Raw genomic sequence first — 21319 nt, 5'->3', positions numbered from 1 at the left:
GATATACATTTTTAGTAGCTATGTAAATTAACCAGGGCAGTACTAAACATGCAGTATGTAAACCTTACTCCTTTTGGGTACATGATAAAGTTGAACCTATTAAAAGGTTTGCATTTTGCAGATGGGGAGCAGAAAGCTCAGATATTGTTCTTTGAAGGTCAGGATAGAGAAGTCATTGTACCTAGTTAAATTGATTAGAAATATTTGATTTACCTGCCACATGTCAACAAGTACTTCAGTTATACTTTATTCTTCAAAATAAATAGGATCTTATCTTAAATATTTCATATATCTACAAGTATTGCCCAAACAAGCTGGAAAAAATATTGTTTTCGATGACCAATTAATACAGCAGAATCGGAACATTTCCGTTAGTTTCAGTGTTGCATGATGTAAACAAAACATTTGTTAGACAGTTTATATGGGAATTCTTCAAAACAATAAATTTTAATGCTAAAGCAGTTATAACCAAAAGCTATACAGAGTTTTGTTAGAAAAACCTTTTTTTCATAAATATTGTTCAGTTCCCGGCACTTGTATCAATAATTAAATTACAAATGATAAATATGGCATCGTGGATATGTATTTACAAAAGTTCTTACAAAAGGCAACTGTACTAAACGGTCACAATCTGTGTATGAACACCACATCCCCATTTCTGAAAATATACCACACAACAGCTTTGACCCTATAAGACAAGGAATACATTCACAAGTGTAATGCTTTGAGTTAGGTTCAAGACATAACAAGACTTTGGCACTGTTTAAGAATGTGAGAGTTTAACAATCACCACTAAGGTGAAGAGAATTTTCATGTTTAATACATTAGCTAAAGACCTCTTAATTTCTTTTTCTTTTTTTTTTTTGAAGTGAAGTGGTTAAAATGAAAAGGGGAGAACATAAAATCAGAAGAAATACAAACGCCAAATAATGTGTTTAGATCCTGAGAAAAGGGCATCATTAGTCCGCAGCCATCTTTAAAGAATGTTGGTAAATGATTTTAACAAGATGAAGCCCTATACTGTTGCTTGTGTGGTAAATTCCATTTCCGCCTCGATTCAACAAAAAAATTGGGTTCTCTTTTTTTGCACATGGTCCTTTTGTTGAGCATGACTAGGCCTCTGTACATTTTGCTCAGACGTACCATTCGTTAAAATTAGGTGGAAGTAGTCCTGTGTTATGAGAGCTGTTGTTAGTCTGATGTGTTGCTGAAGAATTTTTGGAAGGTTCCTCACTGTTGGCAGAAACCATTGCTGGTGGGGTGGCAGATTCATACCCTGAGCTGGCAGCAGGAGAAGAATCAGACCCTTGTGATTCATGAACCTAAAAACAAAAAGAGAAATGAATTAGAAACAATTCTCATTTGGTCAAATGTTCATAGCAAATGTCATTTCCAAGGCCGTAAATGCATCCTGAACTGTGTGGATAATTATAGAACAAGTGCAATTGGTATATATCAATAAAGCATTAAAATAATAAATTGTTTATGTGATCGTTAACAATAAAAATATGAATAAGAAATGTAAGTACTGTCTAATGATGTATCAGGTCTTCTCAGGTAAAGTTTATGGGTTTGTAGTGAAGGCATGGTTCACTGGTTTTGTGATAAAGGGACTTAAGAGTTAAAGGAAACATCACTGCAATATGGCTTTGACCCAGCATGATATCTGTTCATTAAAGATTCAATGAAATTCCCAATTTTTAATATCTAAAAATCACACAAATAAATTGTAAATAATGTAAGTATATTAATTCAAAACGACAAAATTACCTTCATGTGTTTTCTTAGGGAGCTGGGGTGAGTGTAGGATTTATCACACACTTTGCAGATATAGGGCTTATCTGAAGTGTGCACATGCATATGTTTTTTCCTGTCACTGCTGTTTGCAAACCTTCTATCGCATCCCTCAAACTCACACTTGAATGGCTTCTCACCTGGGGAAAAGTAATGAAAATATGTTAGAAGATTGAAAGCTGCAAGATATGTTTTGCACATTTTTGTATGACTAGCTTCTACAGTTTACCCGTCGCCTCCACTTAATGAAATTCACATTGCTGACTGAGACTGGATGCTTTCTTTCCTAAATACTCCCATACGATATCAGCAGTTTACAATGAAATATTTAACAAGACAAATTTACACTTCATAAAATACAAAAACACACCCATGCAAATCCTATAAAACAGGTCAGGCAATTTGTTGTGTCTTGTGTTATAACCAAATTCAATTAGCTTTACATTTGTGGTCTTTAAATACAATGATAAAGTTTAAAGAAGTGCTAAAAAAGTATAGCCTACGGTGCTTACTAGTAAAGCAGCAATCAGCTCCGAATTATGTATTTAAAAAAGTTCAAATAAATGTAGTTTACAAGATGAGGAAGGGGTTTCTCGCATGTATCAGATGTTAAACAGTTTAATTAATTGAAAAATTCCAAATAAAAATACTTTGACAAAAGTATCACTGCTTTAATTAGAAGACGTGCCAATCAAGAGTAAAAAAAGAACGGAAGTAAGTGAAAATGAGATTTAATTAGCATTTGTATAGTTTACTTTTCAGAAAGTAATCAGGGGGACTGAACTCCTAGAACACTAATACACATTTTAAAAATAGAGTCTTATTTTGTTCATAGCATCCCAGTAAATGTTAAAAATGTGAATGAGCTGGTTTTAGTTTTTTTTTTTTTTACAGTATCTTTGCCCTTTAAAAACTGTGTATTTTGACTGTATATACTTTTATTTTCAGACAGAAAGTAGCACTGAATTAAACACAATTAATGCACACGTAGCTGTAAATATTTCATTTTGTCAACTAAATATAATCTCAAATCAATACATCTAAACACACAAAAAGTATTTGTGTTTAATATCTATTCAAGTAAACAAAAAAAAAAAAATAGTGCCTTACCTGTATGAGTTCTTTTGTGGATCTTGAGATTTTCTGAACGTGCAAAGATTTTCCCACATCCAGGGAAGGGGCATGGAAAGGGTTTTTCTCCTGTATGCACCCTGATATGATTCACTAGTTTATACTTTGCTTTAAAGGATTTACCACCCCTGGGACATTCCTCCCAGTAGCATATGTGATTAGTTTGTTCTGGACCCCCAACATGTTCCATTGTCATATGTGTAACCAGTTCATGCATGCTGCTAAATGTCCTGTCACAGGTTTTCTGAGGACGGTTCATTGGTGATTCCTCAAGCCACTTACACGATAACTCTTGTTTGATGGGTTGCCTCATGTATCTAAAGAAAGCCCCGGGGCCGTGGTGAGCAGCTACATTCATGCTCATATTCATGTGATTATAATTATGGAACTGGGCAGCAGCATAATGATCTGTCCTTGGGCTGGGCACTGCCCTGTAAGGATCTGGACGTCCGAAAATATCTCCCCTGAGTCCTAAATGCATTTGACCATTGACCACATGTCCGTTGGATGATGTGTGGCTGGAACTTTGCTCATGAAGTCCGGGGAAGATAAGGTGTCCTGGTGGCTCACCAATTCCTGGGGGACCATGGCTGGCAAAAAGTCCATGTTGACCACCTGCAGAGGTTGAGTCCGCAATTCCAGAGTTCCGATTTCGAAAAAGGAAATCGCGTGTGGAGTTAAAAGCTGCACCGCCGTAAGATGGCACCTGCCCAGCATGATGTCCAAGTGAATTGGCATATCCAGAAGCCTGTGGGGTAAAAGCCGAGCTCTGGCTTGAGGAGAGATCATGACTGGCTGGACTGAGCTTAAAAGCCGCAGCATGAGAAGGCTCAGTAAATGGATTAAGCCCCATGCCAGCATCTCGGTTGGACATTTCATGATGGCGAGCTGTCCCAAACCCACCAACTCCCAGGGTGGGAAATTGCGGTCCTCCATCTAATAGCATTGTCATGAATGAGCTGAGCAGTGCAGTTCTGTTCTGTGGTCAGCACTGGATACAGTTCATGTGGAATGTTTAAAAAAAAAAGTTCTCTTTTAATTCCTTTTGCTTCCGAAAATCCTGGAAACCGTTCACCCTCTCCAACTGAGTAATGTCCTTGGACTGATAAAGTCAATCACTCACTGCTCACACATAAACCAACTCAGGAGGCAGTCTGAATTGCACCAATAGAAACTCAGCTGGGGGAGTGTCAAAAGAACCCAGCCCCAGGCACCCATTTGCCTATGAACTCTTGATTGACAGAGTTTAACACTGAATATGGCAGATCCACTAATATCTCAGCCTTGATTGGTCTACTTCTGTTTAGCGTTTGCAGGTAAGTTTAACTCTTTAGTTGCTGCCAAGTGCTTAGGACTAATTGTGGAAAGATATTTTGCATCGCCTTCCAGGACTTCAAGCGTTAACAGATACTAGAGTGCATAAATGTTTTCCCACACATTCTATAATCTAAGAATGCCTTGCAGCATCTTTTTAAACATTGTAAACCTATGACTATTCTTTTAAGGACTAAACCGTTATGTCTCAGCAATTCTCTATAAAAACTCCAAGACCTTTGAGAACAAAAGCAACAGAACAGTTTTGCAGTTCACGAGTTACTGAATGAGCAGTTCTGCCTCTGATTTAAAGCACTAGCTTTTCTTTTTAACTGCTTTTTTTTCTCCACATCTGCAGAAAACTTATGAGTGTATTGCATAAGGTAAAGGGTATTGCTGCCATTGCACACTGGCATTGTTTCCTGAAAGAAAAGCTTGTTCCTTGAAATATTACTTGGCTCCTTTTGACAAAACAGAGTATTTGTGGTTGGTTCAAATTTTTTATTAAATTGCAAGCAAGGTTTATGCATGGGTTATAAAAATAGGAGGACCTACAGCTTTTATATGAATGGTATGGCATATAATTTCCCTTTTTTTTTTTTTTTTACCAAGCTATATACCACTGTTTTTAAGTAAGCTTAACTGTTTTTGGCTCCTAATAATCAAAGCTTTAGCCTTCTCCTTTTACAGAAGGGAAGAGACAGGCATATGATTAAACTGCCTGGTAGACGTAAATGCAAGATATACTGTAGATCCCCTGTTGTGTTTGTTTTCTCTGTTAGAACTTCACAAGAAAATCATACCATGCGAAAAAAATGCACAAACTCAATACACAAAACCTTCATCATACAGACTTGCATAGATCGTTCCCCTAATACATAGAGAAAAGGATTTTTGGAAATAATGCATTTGTCTAACAATGATTATCTGCTTGAGACAGCTCTATAAATTCACTCCTTTTCTTTGGGGGAGAGCATTTGCAAAGAACTATAGGGAGTAAGATTGGGAATAAAAGGCAGAGAGAAAGATGGCCGTAATTGTAATATCCTGAGATTTGCTGAGCCCAAAAGTCTGTCTATTGAGCCACTTTCACAGGATTGTCGCTGTCTCTCTGCAGGAAACATAAAATCTGATCAAGTTCAGAGACGCATTGGGAGACTGCTTCAAGCAGTGCTTTATAACTGCAGTCTTTTCACAACCTTCCCCCAATCAGCCCCAGGAAAGACTTCACATTCTTTATTTTAGAGTTTTGCTTAAAAAAAAAAACTCCACCCCTATAAAATCAGCTTCAGTAGTAAAACCATCTTCCATCAAAATTCATGCTACATATCCACCAAGAACACTCTAAAAGTTGAAAGGTGAGTTTCTCTTGTCTTAAATTATTTCAGCTCATATTTTGCAGTTTTAGATTAGCCCAAATTAAATTTGTAATAGTGGATTGGAAAGAATACCTACAAAGTGCAATCAAATTGCTAGAGATCACTTAACCTGGTTTGCAGGCTGCAAGGAGGCTTGCATTTCTAGCTAGTGTGCCTGGGAACTTGTACTTTTTTTTTTTTTTTTGATAGATGCAAAGCTTATCTCAATGCAGTATGTAGTAGTCTTTGATGTTTCTTTGGTGAATGCAATACATTTCAAATGCCCTCCTCGTCACAGAGCCTCCTATAGAAATCTGCTAAGATTTCTAGTCATTCACTTGGTCTTTTATAGGTGTCAGCAAAGTTTTTTCAAACATATCCTCTTTCAGTGGTTTATTAGCTTATTTTAAGCAAATAACCTAGCTTGGTTACCTGTTTATGTGGCTGCGTACACACACTATATGGTTCCAATAAGATAATTAATTAGCTCCGGCATATGTTCCCTTGTTTCTGTGACAAAAAAGGCATAATTTAATTAGACCATCAACTGAGAATACATTGTGAATTGTCTGTGAAGTTGCCGACCTGAAACCAGTAAGGATAAATGACCTTTAGCTTTTTCAGAGGCCACAGCAGCAGTCCGCCTCTGTATTTTCTTCCCTTCATCTCATACATTATAATAAAACATTCCACTTCCAAGGAAGCAAAGAAAAAAACACTGTGGCTAAAGATGACTGTGTTTCATGATTCAGATTTTAAGCTATGTTGTCTTTCTTTGTGTGTGTAAAACCATCCAGATGTGTAAAGAAAAATAAACAACCCCTTGAAAAGAAAACTCAAACTTCCCACTGTAACCTTTTGGCAGAGCTCTAAACTGTATGGAAGCCTTTCAGGGCATCCAAAAAGAGTCAAGCCCTGCTGTCAAAGAATTGTAATGGCAATCTATGTGAAAAAACACACTTACTTGTAGGGAGATGTTTTCCAAGAAAATAAATGACAAGTAATGAGAACAAAAAAAAAAAAGGGAAGATGACAATGACTTCAATGTAGACATATTTCAATCAATTATAGATACTTTAAAGGACTATATTTCACAAAAGTATATATGCAGCTTACCTAAGGAGATGTTAGCATAACTGAATTTTAAACTCTAATATTCCATAACATTTGTCTATATTTATTTTATTTATATTTTAATACAACTTTACAACTTCATATTTACCCATTACATTAATATATTTAAATTCAGAAATGATGCTGTCTTTATATATCTATTAGTCAGATGCAGAGATTTTAGAGATGGTGCACAATTGTGGTTTAGCTATGTTCTAATAAAACACCTCTTTCAGGGATGAAAAGAACAAAAATGTGACTCCTGGAATTTTTTTTAGCATTTTGGAGATTTAAGTGGCATTATAGTGTATATTGCACATATATTTTCCACCCATAATGCTCGTATTCTAATGTTGGATTGAAAGACTATTTGCATCACTTCTTTTTGGAACTGCTGCTAAAGTACTTCTGTATATGAAATATTATGTATCATATCATATCATATTTAATTTTTAGGCCAACTTTTAGCCAATAAGGGGTTAATCTTTATTTATGATAAACAGATTTGTATTGCATTTGTGGAGCAGCTAAAGGCAGGCCATGGACAATGAGAGATTTTCATTGCCGTTGTCAATCATGGGAGTTTAATCACATGTACACTTGAACTTCTGAGGTATCTACTGAAGTAAACATAGGCCTGGCAAGGAAATAGAAAGGGGCTGTACTGGCATCTAGTTAAGGAAACTAATTCCTACAAACACATCACGGATTTCCTCCAAGAAAGTAGATACTCACACTTGTTAGCGGTTATTTGCTTTCATTGGAAAATGTTATGTTTGGGGAAAGAAACAATATTAATCAGCTGATAAATGAGCTTTTTTAGTCACATAATTATTTTCCAAGCAAAAAAGTAGACAACAATTATATATAATGCTAATATAGACCAATTTTATAGTAAGCGATATGTGGATGTGCACTCTGCCTATGATAATATTAAGCTTAGAACAAGACTGGGCTCTGTAAAATTCACATTATAAAATGCCAATCTGTAATTTCTGTTAATGAGATTATGTTAAAGACCTTGAGTCAAATGTATGTTTTCCTAGCAGAATATAAATCCTTTCTTAGCTAGATGGAATTTTTTTTATTATTCCTTCTGGCATATTAGTTGAATGAAAAAATTACCTGATTTATAGCGTTTTTGGGCACACATAAAAAACTGAAATATTGTACATCTGACAGTACAAATGTGCCCGATATTTCTTCACTTAATTTGACATTTTAGAAAATGATGTGACACTTGATGGCAGATTTGTTAAGATTTGTTTTTATTGTAGGCTATACATTTACAAAGCATTGCATTTAAACAATAAATCCACCTAATGTGTTTTGTCTTTTTTAAGAGGCAGTTTAAGTAATTTTGATTTATTTGTGCTGAAAGAAGTATGGCTTAGCTATTTCATCTCTTTATACGAGAAACCCAACGCAGATAAAATATATGGTCCTTTAGAGCCAGATGATTGCTGCCCAGTGGAGCAGGGTCTGAGATGACACACATTCTGCAGTAAACATCAAGATGGAAAGCTGTTCCCCTTTTTTGTTTGGATGTTTCTTGTGTGTGCAGTAACTTTAGCTGCGGAGTAAAAGAAAGTTGAGAATATCTCAATCAGTGATGAGGTGACCTATGACCTAGAGGGTGGTTTTATTGTACTACTTCTTTTACGGGGACACACAGTTTATTGACCCTTTCAGCGTGACTGCGCCCTGGGGGGATCCACAAGCACCAAGCTACTCGAAGACATGAGAGTCTGAATATGCCGTTTCTTTATACCTAACACTATCAGCTGAGAATTCTTGGCACACCCTCATGTCCCAAGTTTTGTTTTACTTTATATATTTCCTCTGTTTATTTGGACAATATAGAACCTCTTATAAGCTGCAATTACAAAGGCCCAGAATCAGAATTTTCTTCTTTTAGGATATCGTCTACAGTGCACAAATGTATCATAACATCTGACACCAGTTGACTGCTTGAACATTTTATTTTTAATAAATGACCACAAAACATAGGTAATATGTGCATATACTGATTTTTAGTTTTATAGTTTGGAGATATCTCAGCAGTACTGAATAGTAGGCATATACAATAATAGTGTAGTAATTATTTAGTAACATCCAGTCTATTTAAAAGTGTTAAAAGCAGTTCCCCATTCTCAGAAAATGGACCTACAGTCTTTACAAGTAAATCCACCTTTTATATATTTTGAGAGATTTGCATGGGGTACCATTTTTTCATCCTTTACTAAGCACCGTACTCAAGAGTAAGATATTGAAATAGATACACCCGTGCACACATATTTAACCTATATAACTTTATATGTGTCTGATAAGTACTTATTGCAGTTATACATACAGTTTCTTACTGTGTGCAGTCTTGCTACAAAACAAATTTAAGTCAAAGTAAAATTAAATTATATGTATTTGACACAGTTTCATTTAATCCTAACAACAAATGTCTGTAAGAGGATCATCTAAAGAGTAATGTAAAAAAATATGCAAATATTTATAGAGAGAGAGGAAGAGAGCGTGAATGTGTGTATCTATTATCCTGCAAAGGAGTGTATTCATATTTAAGCTAATTTCAAATGATGATTAAACTGGAAAAGCAGGTTTAGCTTAGTATTCAGGGTGATCTGAGCCAAATTCCTTTCATTCTGGACACAATAGTATTGTAATCAGGTGTGTGTATAGTGGTGTTTACTTTCCCCAGTTCCATTTCCCCCTGGAATTAACATAAACAGATGTTGTGTGAGGTAACTGACAGTGAAAAGGTGTGCTTCTGTCTTTTTAGATCAACCAAAGTGTGAATAATCAAGTTTATATCACTATTTAAGGAAACAATGGAATATCAAATAATAGCTTCTTTTTTAATTCCAAATGGGACTTTAAAAAAACCCAATAACTTAACTGTACTTCCCCCTCTTTTTTCCCACTAAAGTACACTCCATCATTCCTGTAAATATTATGATTATTCTCATAAATCTCTGTATTTCTTGTCACCAATCCTCTTTATCTTTATTTATACTTTTGCATTTGACACGATTATGCTTTGCAGCTGACCTTTCTATATGCATTTTTTTGGTCAGTCACATCCATGGGCTACCCAAGGTGTCCCATGAACAACTCAGCCAACTTTTCCATGAGGGAAGCTACTTGATTGTGCACCTGAATAGTTAAAATCCCACTGCAGGCAGACTAAATAGCCACTCCATCATGAGAAGCAGAGGACTTGTACTCGAGTTTTGGCTCCTTGCTAATAAAACCATCAGAGTTCTTTCATTGGTGTAGAAATCCCCAGGGTCCATTGTCATAGTAAAAAGGGGGAAAAAACTTGTTTTCCTTTTTAAAGTCCAAGAATTCATTAGCTATCTTTATGTAAATGTTTAGTGTCTGAAACACTTTTTTTGTATCTATAAAATAATCCTACACCTACCCTAAACATAACCTACACATACAGCCATGGCTGTCAAAGTATAATTTACTACAATAAAATAATAATTGTTGCATATTCACCAATATTACAATATGTTTGCTTTCCCAAAGGAAATAATAATTAGAAGTCACTTTAATGCAAATACATTCTTACTGATGTACAGACACAAGCACAGCCTTCCAAAAAAATCTGTTGCAACTGAAATATAAATAGAATTAAGAAACTAAATTAACCTAGAAATTCCTATGACAACACAGTGATTATGCAATCAATATTGCTGTGTCATAAATTTCAATTCGGCTTCCAAGCAAGCCATAAAAGTAGAATGTTATGCTAATTGAATGTGAGTGACTGTGTGAATGAATGCGTCTAGGAAGAAACACATTCTGAGTGTGAATTATATCTTCAGCAAGTCGAAATAATCCTTTAGTCTGCACACTTCATTTGAAGCAAAAAAAGTATCAATTAATTAGTAAACTGAAATAGACGTAAAACACTATACTTGCATATAAAAAAAGTGGCAGTCATTAAGCCTGTGTGTGTGTGTATATATATATATATATACAGAGAGAGAGAGAGAGAGGGAGAAATAGAGTCACCTTAATTGACTTTAGTATGTTGTATTTATACCACACGTTTCAAGCAGGTTAGAAGTATATCTATCTATCCTCTGTTTCCTATCTGTCTATATATATCCCCTGAAAACAACATTTTGGTCAGCAATTGACCAACTCTACTTTTTACTCTTTGTTACCACATTAAAAAAAATGGCAGGTAGCTCTTGGGTGTACATATAAGCACTTAATAGCTTCTATGTTATGTTTAACCAATTTTCAGCTAGAAATAATTTCAGATTTCATGATGGACCTACACGTTCACCTTAAAATAAAGACAGGTTGCGCTCATTTTAATTAAAAATATTTTCATGGACAGAAAACTAGAAATATTTCATCTACTTCTGCCGTTAATGTAAATTACAGCACAAAATATGTTGAATAAAATAAAAAAAACACATCCCGCAGACTTACCTTGAGGAGATACTTCATTATCATTCTGCATTCTTTTATATTTCCCAACAAACAACAATCCTTATCACAGTAAAAGGCCTTAGTTATAGGTCACAATGACAACATCGGTCAATTAGTATTTGCCTGACTTTAATCCTGTTAGCTCTGTTATTATGTTGTTTAAATGTAGCCAGATCATAAAACCTATTTCCTTTCAACACCTAAGATACTCTGACCTTCGCCTTGACCCACTGACCTCTTTAAAGAGATAGGGCAACATATTGGACTTTTCTTTATTTTCTGATATGATGTGCCTAAGTCCCTTATTTTTTTCTTACAGTAAGATCATTTATTTATTCATATCCTAAGTAAACAGATTTGGGGGTATAGAAAGATACATGTATAATATTTTATCGGCTTAAAGTTCTCAAAACATTAGGGTTGCCCTTCTTGATGGCAATAAAGAAATGCTTAATATTTTTATTAAACCGTCAGATCTAGTGAGCACTATTATAGAAAAATGTCATATTTCTCTGAAATCTTTTCTTTTTTTTTTTTTTTTTGCCTTTGTAGCTGTTAAATAATTATAATATGAATATAAAAAACAAATTCATGTTTTATTTAAAATCACTGTAGGGGCTGAAATTTGCAACAACAGTTCTTATTAACGAATGTAAAATACATCCCTCACAAAACCATTGTTACAAATGTTTCTTCATAATTAAAACCAAGAAAAATTACTTTTTGATTGTTTTCTTATTTTGTCGGCATTTTTGCGAACATTTTCAAACTATTAAAACAAGCCATGGAACATTATTTTCGTGTAGCAGGCGGCACTTTTCAAAGGTAGTGTGATATATTTTAGAAAAGAAATCAAGCTGTGAAGCTTGCGTGTCTCCTTTCCACTAAACTAAGCTCTTGTCAATCAAGTCAACCCCTATCCAATCACTGTGTCTCCTTCCTGAATGCACATCATCCTGCTGTGCTTTTATATATCACACTGCAGCATGTTTTGATGCATTTTTGCTATCACTTTTAGGACTGTGAATTAGAAGAGGATAATGCTGCATACTGCTCTCTCCAAACACTTACCAGCTTAGATATTACTTGTGTTTTGTGTATTTTGTCTTTAATATACCGATACTGGCTCTAAATACAGCCAAATATATGATTAAAGATTATTTTTTTATCTTTTTTCACTGATCTTAGACATTATAATTTTAGGTTTTTAGTGACACAAGTTTCCACAAGTTAATGGAAAAATGGCCTTCTCTTTTGTAAACTGAACTGCATTCAGATTATTTCCTAACAAAGTTTTTATGTCTTTTTCAAAACATATAAAATGACATTCAGTGAAATAGGGACATTTGTTAACTTCTTAATATATCCAAATGCATTACTGTGCATTTGTATATACTGTGTGTGTGTGTATGTATATATATATATATATATAAAGCTGTCATGTTACTAATAATGGTCTAGTAGCGATACAAAAACAAAGGCATGCGTCATCATTATTTTATTTTTGGACATTAATGATGGAATTGTTTAAACTAATGATCCTTCTTAATATTTTTCATAATATATATCCTCTGTTGAATACAGGTAACAGGTACTTTGGTTACATACATAATAAAGGTCAACAGTTGTTCAACTATAAAAAATGAATGCTATTGATCATAACACAAATCAGTGTGGATAATGAAAGCCTTATAAGGCTATATTAAAAAACTGATTAAGACTATGGTTCTGGAAAGATATAAATCCCAAGTCTAGATTTTATTTCTTCCCAATATTGTATTTTGCCCAATACATCTGAAGACACACATTTCTGAAAAGAAAGTTTAGTAGCAATTGCATGAAATATAATCCCTAAAATAATACGTTCTATTGATCTTGAAAATTGCCTGCTGCCTCCTGCTAACACTCTGTTATCTTTCCTCTTACATATTCGATCCCTCACTTGCTGTTTTGAGAGCATTGCAGTTTCTAGACCAGTAGGGAGGGAAAAAAGAAAAACAATTTGAGTCTGACTCTGGGGGTTGTTATATGAGCTTTACCAGCATACATAAAATCCTCAAACTTTACATCGGTAAAAAGAACCATAAGAATTCTAGCTGTGTCAACATGCAGGTGAAGGTTTTCAAAGTTGTTACCAACTTTATAGTAGCCAAGAGAGACTTTTTAATGCTACCTTTTTCTATGGGTTGATAAACTACAGAGAAATATAACATATGTTGTTATGTTTGAGTTATAACTGTATGTTTCTACAAGTTATATACAGTAAATTTATACTGTATGTTTCTTTGGCCTTTAAACTCAAATCATGGCCATGTTTGGTAGAACCTGAAAAAATCCTGAGACTCATGTGAAAACATAGGTAGGTTCATAATATACCAAGCAATAATTTACAGTACACTTATCTAGAAACATAAATATAGATGGGCTTTTAAACATTTCAGTATCTATATGCACTGAAAGGATTATCTATCATATGACAGAAAAACAGCCAATATAGCAATGTTGAATGATTAATATTTCTTATTACATTTTGTTTACTACACTGGAAAGGAAAGTGCAACAACAATGAACACAAAATAGTAATATAAGCTACATTTAATGAAAAAATAAACTTTCCAAATATAATTCATTAAAAATTCTGAAATTCTAAAGTTAAACTTTATTATGCCCTCTCAGCAATCTGTCCGTCTACATAAAGGCTTTGTCTCAAAGACATTTTAAGACTTTTTTTGTTTTCATGGACAGTTAGGTCTAATACATCATGGGTCTGCGCTCTGTTTGCCTAGGTGATATATATGAGCTGTCTTTCAAAAACCGACTCCGACACAAAAGCCTGTATGTAAAGAGACAGATTGCTAAGGGGGAGATCAGGAAGAGTAACTTGATTAATTTGGATTTTTAGTTTGATGTCATTAGAAAAGTGTCTTACTTAAATGACACAGTAGGAAATGGAAATGCCTTATATGTGTTTATATTTATAATTGCTGTAGCTGAGTGTTGTACTGTGTGACTTTTTTTTCTGGTAATGTGATACCAATAATAGGCTAATAGAAAAAACTACATCTCTTCATCAAGCAGTTAAAAGCAACTGTTTTTTATTTTATTTTTTGTATGGCTTTTTGGCAATTAATATTTGCTATCTCCCATTTCATTAAATAAACAGGCTGTGTTGGCATTGGTTCAGGTAATAGATGTCTGCAGACACCAGAGATGCTAACAAATATGCTGCAACACATCTGGGTTAAAAATACACCTCCCCATAGCCCCATAGCTAATTCTTCTTTATTTTGTAAACATTTTTATTTCTGATCATTGTACAAGTGACAAAATACAGGAATCTTGTGAGTCTGGAATGGTAACTGCTCAAGACTTCTTAGGTCACTCTTAGATTTATTCTTTGGATTGGCCTGTATTTCCTTTTTTAAAAAAATATATATTTTTATACTTTACAAAATATAAAAAATTTAAGATGTTCTGATGACAATACTTAACCTTATCTTGACCCTGTAATATGCTAGGACACAGGGATACATTTTGTCTTGATTACTATTGCAATACAGCAATGTCAACACTGGATTGAAATATATAACTTTTTATTTACAGCAATGGGGCATGATGCCAGAAGCCTTTGATCCATGATTCCTATAAAAAAATAGAACAGTGACATTTTTGGTGAAGGACTGAAGGCTACTTGCTGTGCTTCCAAAACATTTTTGCATTGTTTAAATAATTATAGTATGCTAAACTGTCACAATACTGCTTTCTATTGGTACTGTGAAGAATGTATTAAAAATAAATGAACAACACATTTCAGATATAACATTAAAAGCTCACCAAAAATAACCTAAAGGTTTTAGTGATGCTATAGAAAAGGCACCCATATGAAAAAACATCATGATCCAAATCATTCATACAGCATTCAAAAAGTAGTGTTGCATTTTTGCAATATTGTCCAAGTAGTAGGTATGAAAATCTCACAATTGCTTCTTGCACTACAGTTTGGTCCACATTCATTAAAGGAATAATCTGAATGAGCAACAAAAACCAAAGAGTCTAGTGAAACAATGCCATCCAGTGGTCAAAATTATCATGAAGAAAATGCTTGAGTCCAGTTGGTTTACTATGCCATAAAAGCGATAGAAACGGCTATTGCACACTCTGTATTTTGATCACCCCTACACAGTGCAACAATCAGAATAGCAAGGATAACAGTGGCTTGCTCCCCACTGATGGAGAAGGAAAGGTTCTTCATGTAAGCCCTGACCCACAATTGGCACTTGAAAACCAGCCAGTGTAGTACTCTAAAGACTTGTGCCACAGCAAAAACAAGTATTGTTTTCCATATCATACCCCATCAGGTACTTAATTTTTGACTGTGGATTGACTGAAATCAAACAAGATGGAGTTCTACATTGACAACTAAATGCTACTACAAACACATGCAGATCTCAAGCAAACTAGCATATTACAAAGTGCATGCCTATATATGCCAAAGCAGGCTTCCGGTAATATGTGGATCATTTGGATTCTGGAAAAAATGTGCTTAGTCTGGTAGCAAAAAATTTTAGTTGTCTCATATACAATTAGACATTAAGCTTTGTAAGGGACTGAACAGCCCCTTTATGTGTACTAGCTAGATCATGAGCAATGGAACCTACAGCACATACAATTTTTCAGTAAGTCGAGGAAGACATTTTTCTTTAGACTTCTCACTTACTAGTCCAACAGGATATGTTTAACTGTGGGAACACAATATATTAAGAAAAGTAGGTTACAACTGATACAGCTGGTTAGGTTAGGGCAACTTTTCACTGGTCTGTTGATGTTTAGCAATTGTTCTGTCCAAAACCTTGTAGGTTCTACTAAGTACACAGAGAATTGTTAATGAACAACAATATTCAGTTTCTACTAATTACGAGTATGACTGGGGGGGAATCAAGAACCTTTACCTCCTGTTCCATGGTGGCTTTTGTGTCATTAGGGTCATTCTTCTGAAGGATAAACTTTTATCCCAGTATGTCCTGGCAGCAGGTTATTTGGGTGCTATGCTATCTGAAGACCAATAAACTGCTTTGATTTTGATAGAAGAAAAAAATGTAGATTGCATTTGCTTTTGTATTATTAATTATTATGCTTTAATCAAACCATCAATTGTTTCAAATATGTCCTTTTATTATTAGTTTCATATTTATGCTCAAGTAACTTGAACATTTCAGAGCAAATGATCTTTTTTGGCTTCAGTCTATGTGTATTTTAACTCCTGTCAATGTGTTGTTTGCTTTAATTTCTGAAAAATGTTAGAAGTACCTTTTTCTAATACAAATCTTCTAGTCTATAATTTTACTTCACCAGTTGTGCTCAAATCCTGAGGAACTGCTTTTATTAGGAGGCACCCATGGTTTACTGAAATACACAGCATTCCGTCTATTGTATAGTGTCTGCACAGCCTGGCAATAAATAGACTCCTAATATAATTGGCCTTAGAAAAAAAGGTGTTTTAATGTAAAGAAGAATTTCCCTCTATATCACTTCCTCTCTCATTCTCTCTCTTTTTCTCCATACATATATATTTCATAGATAGAACAGAATCAAACGTTCCTGCTTGCAGATCGGTAGCAAAGCAGTGCCGCACAAATGCTGCCAAATGAAGCAGTCAAACCACAACGGATTAGAAGATGTGAATAGCCTCTAAGTTACATCTTTAGGGCTTGTTAATTTGGTTGTTAAAGTTTATATTTAATTGTCTTCTTGAATATTTTGTGTATTGTTCCCCTTGCAATTTAACCCAGAATTATCAGTTTTACAGCTTTAAAAAAAAGTATGAAAAATATGGAAAAGCAAATAACACTAGAGTTTCATGTAATCTTTGCTAGATTTTCTTTTAAAAATCAAACATTTAAGTAGACACAATACACATGGTACATTTTAAAAACCTTATGCAGTAACAAGCTTTAAGAGGCATCTTTTTGTAGATTTTTCTTGTTCAAAATATCTAATACAGGTTTTGAATAGTGGATTCCTTATACATTCCTAACACTTTTATTAATATTTCCTGCTTGCCAGAAAATTGGCACATTTATCAAGGCATTTATAAATTTTAAAAACATTGCACAAGATTGTTGAAATTCATTTGACTGCTTTGAGCAATCGAATTAAATGCTTTCCAACAGGGTGTCAGAGCACAGCACTGAACTATAACACACTAATAATTCAGAAAGTCCCTGAAAAAGGATGTAAAGTGTGTTAATTGTAAAGCAATTCTCATCTATTAAGTTATTAAACAGAATTTAATTTCAGCATGGTATAAATCAGTGTTAACACAGAAAATGATCTGCTACTCAAAATTAAAATTGATAATAGAACTAAACCAAAAATCTTTCCCATGGTGCCTCTGTGGACTATTTTTTCTGTCCATATATGAGTCTATATTAATCATATATATTAGAATACAAATGCAGAGTATAAGACTGCTATCACTAAACAATTGCAGCAAAAGGTAAACAATAAAATAAGTTGAGCATTTAAAGGTGTGGGCTATGTGGTAGTCAAAAAGGATAGTTTTTTTATCTCTACTAAATAATATATATATATATATAATATATATATATAATATAATTATAATTTACAATTTTATAATATCGGTTTTTGTGCTAAAATATTTTCCATTAAAAAAGGTAATTATTTTAGGTTCTTCTGGCACATAGGTAAAATGTGCAGAATGACTTTTTAGTAGAGAACATGCCAAAGGAATCTCCAAGCTTTTTTTTTTCGTATTTAAGACTGAATACATTATAAATACATTACATATAGATGCATTTTCTTTTTTGCTAAAAATGAGTATTTCAAAATTAAAATTAGTGCAATTTTCTTCAGTGGTTTTGCAGTAACAGAAACTTATGGATGCATCTGTTTTAATATGGTGCATCCTTTTAAAACTTCAAAGTTAAAAATAATTTGTTCCTTTAGTTGCATATTGGTTTAAAAGTAAAACACTGCAGTGTGGCGGTGACCTCTGCAGACACTACTAAATTATTGGACAAACAGAACAATATTCTGTGAACAATTTATTATCTATGTATCATGCATTAACCTTTATGTGTACTATATAATCTAACTGTACACTCTTACAGCCTGTTATTGAAAGCACAGAATGCTCTCTTTTTCATCTTTAATACTTGCTTAATTCAGTGCTCTGTAACAGTTCCAAGAAATAGACTGAAATAAGAATACTTACAACTTAAAACATTTTCATAATGAAATAATGATCATTAAAAATGAATAAAAGAAAGAATATGATAATAATAAAATTAGCAAAAACATCATACATTTTTTATTTGACTTTTAAACTGAATTAAGAAAAAGCAGGATGTCCACCTGTAGCTTAAATTGCATTTTTTATAAGAATAAATAGAATATAGAATACAGAATATAAGTACATAGAATAAAAGCTGTGTTACCATATAAAAAAGTGCACAGTATTTAAAATTGGTTTACAATAAAGCAGGATCTTCTTTTTGACAGCTAAAATAATAAAACACAGGTACAAAAATGGCATTTAAAATGAATCTTGTCCATTTAAAAAAAGCTTTGATAAATGAAATTGATAAATGAAACTAAAAAAAAGATATGGGATTGCTTGGGACCTGGGGTTTTTTGGATAGAGTGATCATTAGTAATTTAGACCACCAGACTTTAAAGCTACTGAATATATTTATATATTAAAAAAACATATGTTTACTAGCTTAGTTATCATCAAGTACAAGGTTATAAAAGACAAACAGAGTTTTGTGTATTAGACTTCATTTCTGTATTCATTTTATTTGCATTAAGTGGTAACTGTTCTCTACATTATTTTTCTTGAAAAGCAAGAGAAGTTTTGGGGAAATGGGAAAATCCACTAAAATATCTTAAATATTTTTAAATGACATATCATAATACATTGTCACAAAATATTATTTATAACTCAAAAAGTTCTGTAAATTTTTTTGTACTCTTGATCATTCTAGTCATAGATTCAAAATCACGAAACTAAAATATACTGTAGCTCTGTGTAACAGACTGAACAGACTGCGAGCATCTGGCTACAAGGCTGGTTGTTAACTATTCCTTGTGTCAGGTAGAAATCATATGACCTGTATATTTTGGTCAAGCATTATAAGCTTAAACACATTTAAGGTTGGGAAGAAAGCGAAAACAAAGTTAATGTAAATAGTTACAAGTTATTATTACCAAATAATTTTGATCAGTTTGTTGAATTTTTGGTACATTTAAAAGTATATTATGCATTTTGAGAAATGAAAGTGTCTCACTATCTATCTGTATGACTATCATCTATTGATCATTGTTTATCTATCTATCTATCAATCATTATCTGTCTATCTATCTATCTATCTATCTATCTATCTATCTATCTATCTATCAAGTCAAATTGTATGTCCACGCTATAAACCAGTGCAATAAGTGGGTGCTAGGTCAAAACATGTAAACCAGCACACCAAGTCACATCAATATCTTCTTTTTAAAGGTCCAAAACATTAGATCACACAGGGAATAAAAAGAAGATATTGATGTGACTCGGTGTGCTGGTCCACAGTGTCTATCTGTCTGTCTATCATCTATTAGTTATCTATTGATCATTAGCTATCTATTTTATATACACATACAAAGTTACATTTCTATATTTATACACACACCCTACAGTTTAACTACTTTTATTAGAAAAAATAAAGAGCTGATGACCTTTTTGTTAACACTAACTGATACATGTAACTAATTATTACCCTGTTAATTAAATAACCACATGCTGTGCTCCATCCAGTTTATAATGTCATTTAGAAGTGTTGGTATTTTTACTCTTCACCTCATTCATAATTAAAAAATAAATAATGAAATCAACAGGTCAACAATGAATGATTAATTTAACAGATTTATATATGAATGTTTATCCAATGGGTCTCATATGCTAACACTGGTCTTTAGTTTGTTAGCCTAAAGCTGGCCATACACGCACCGATAATATTGTACGAAACCTCGTTTCGTACGATATTCGGTACATATATGGCAAGTCGGCGAGTCGACTGATATCGCAGGAAGCTGCTGATATCGGTCGACTCGCCGATCGGCCAGGTTAAAAGATTTTGATTGGGCGCCATAGAAGGCGCCTGACCAAAATCTGCCTTCAGCGCTGAATCGGCAGAAGGAGGTAGAAATCTATTGTTTCTACCTCCTTATCTGCAGTTTCAGCCCTGAACGGTTTGTGGCTGATTGTCGACCGATGGTCGCACGAAAGATCTCAAATCGCCACGTGTGTGGCCACCTTAAAGCAACCAATCAAGATTGTTATGTATTTGCTTTTTCTGAGAAGTCTCAGAAAAGGCCACTGTGGCCACTAAATGCATGATAGCGCTGGTATTGGGGACATTTACCTTTAAAATGCTCACTAGAAATACTCCGGCCAAGATTACCTCCCATGACATTTTGTTTATTAGTTCACAGTATTGGAAGCTTGCCACATCCTACATTCCACAGGTTATTTCTAAAGGTTACAACAGAAAATAAAAATATCAGTAGTGACCAGTCATTCTAAGAATGCATTCATTCTTCCATATTTTGTTTTATGCAGGATAGTAATGCAAGATAAAGAAGGCGGATCCAAGGACAGATCATCTCTCTCAGCTGCGTCACTGCACCTGTCTCAGTTAGCATGCTTAGTAAGCTATTATAGATTAAAAATAATGATACCAGTTTCTATCAACCTGTGTGACTGCCTGTCATAGCATACAAGCATTAAAAAAGAAAATCTGGGTTTACTCCTTTAAAGATGCTTGCGTGAAAATATCTGAGTCCTGTTTGTAAAACTACATACGTTTATGCAATTTATTTTAAAGACATATTTCTTTGATCTTTAAAAGTATGATGAGACATGAAACATCTTTTTTTACTGTTCACAAGTATGTTTTATAATTCAGCGTTCTGATTTGTTTTGCAGCATGATTGCGTGCTGCTATGTTTAATAATCCATTTCATCTAGAGTATATATAGATTTGTATAATTTCCATGGAGTCGAAGAATTGCTTTTTTTAATGTGTGAGATCTGCTCCATATATCAAGGACTTCTCTTCTGTGTCTGGTTGGCAACTACATAAAAC

The 21319-nt window shown here is 33.8% G+C and overlaps 1 protein-coding gene and 1 long non-coding RNA gene across 3 annotated transcripts; one reads left to right on the top strand and one right to left on the bottom strand.

The window, feature by feature from the left end:
* Positions 1–231: 231 nt before the first annotated feature.
* Positions 232–4028, bottom strand: zic3 (Zic family member 3). The gene is made up of 3 exons (NM_001005691.1): positions 2905–4028; positions 1771–1934; positions 232–1322 (listed from the first exon to the last, which is right to left on the bottom strand). The coding sequence occupies exons 1-3, from the start codon at positions 3875–3877 to the stop codon at positions 1134–1136; spliced, it is 1326 nt and encodes a 441-aa protein (NP_001005691.1). The 5' UTR covers positions 3878–4028; the 3' UTR covers positions 232–1133.
* On the top strand, positions 3943–20993 carry LOC108648350. Of its 2 annotated transcripts, none has more exons than XR_001925151.2 (2): positions 3943–4241; positions 20794–20993. It is a non-coding gene; the product is annotated as an uncharacterized LOC108648350 (long non-coding RNA). The 2 variants fall into 2 exon arrangements; XR_001925152.2 differs by lacking the exon at positions 3943–4241 and adding an exon at positions 5153–5597.
* Positions 20994–21319: the final 326 nt, after the last annotated feature.

The sequence above is a fragment of the Xenopus tropicalis genome, chromosome 8, assembly GCF_000004195.4.
Source record: "Xenopus tropicalis strain Nigerian chromosome 8, UCB_Xtro_10.0, whole genome shotgun sequence".
In the NCBI taxonomy this organism is placed as follows: domain Eukaryota; kingdom Metazoa; phylum Chordata; class Amphibia; order Anura; family Pipidae; genus Xenopus; species Xenopus tropicalis.
This window is presented reverse-complemented; position numbering and strand designations above follow the sequence as displayed.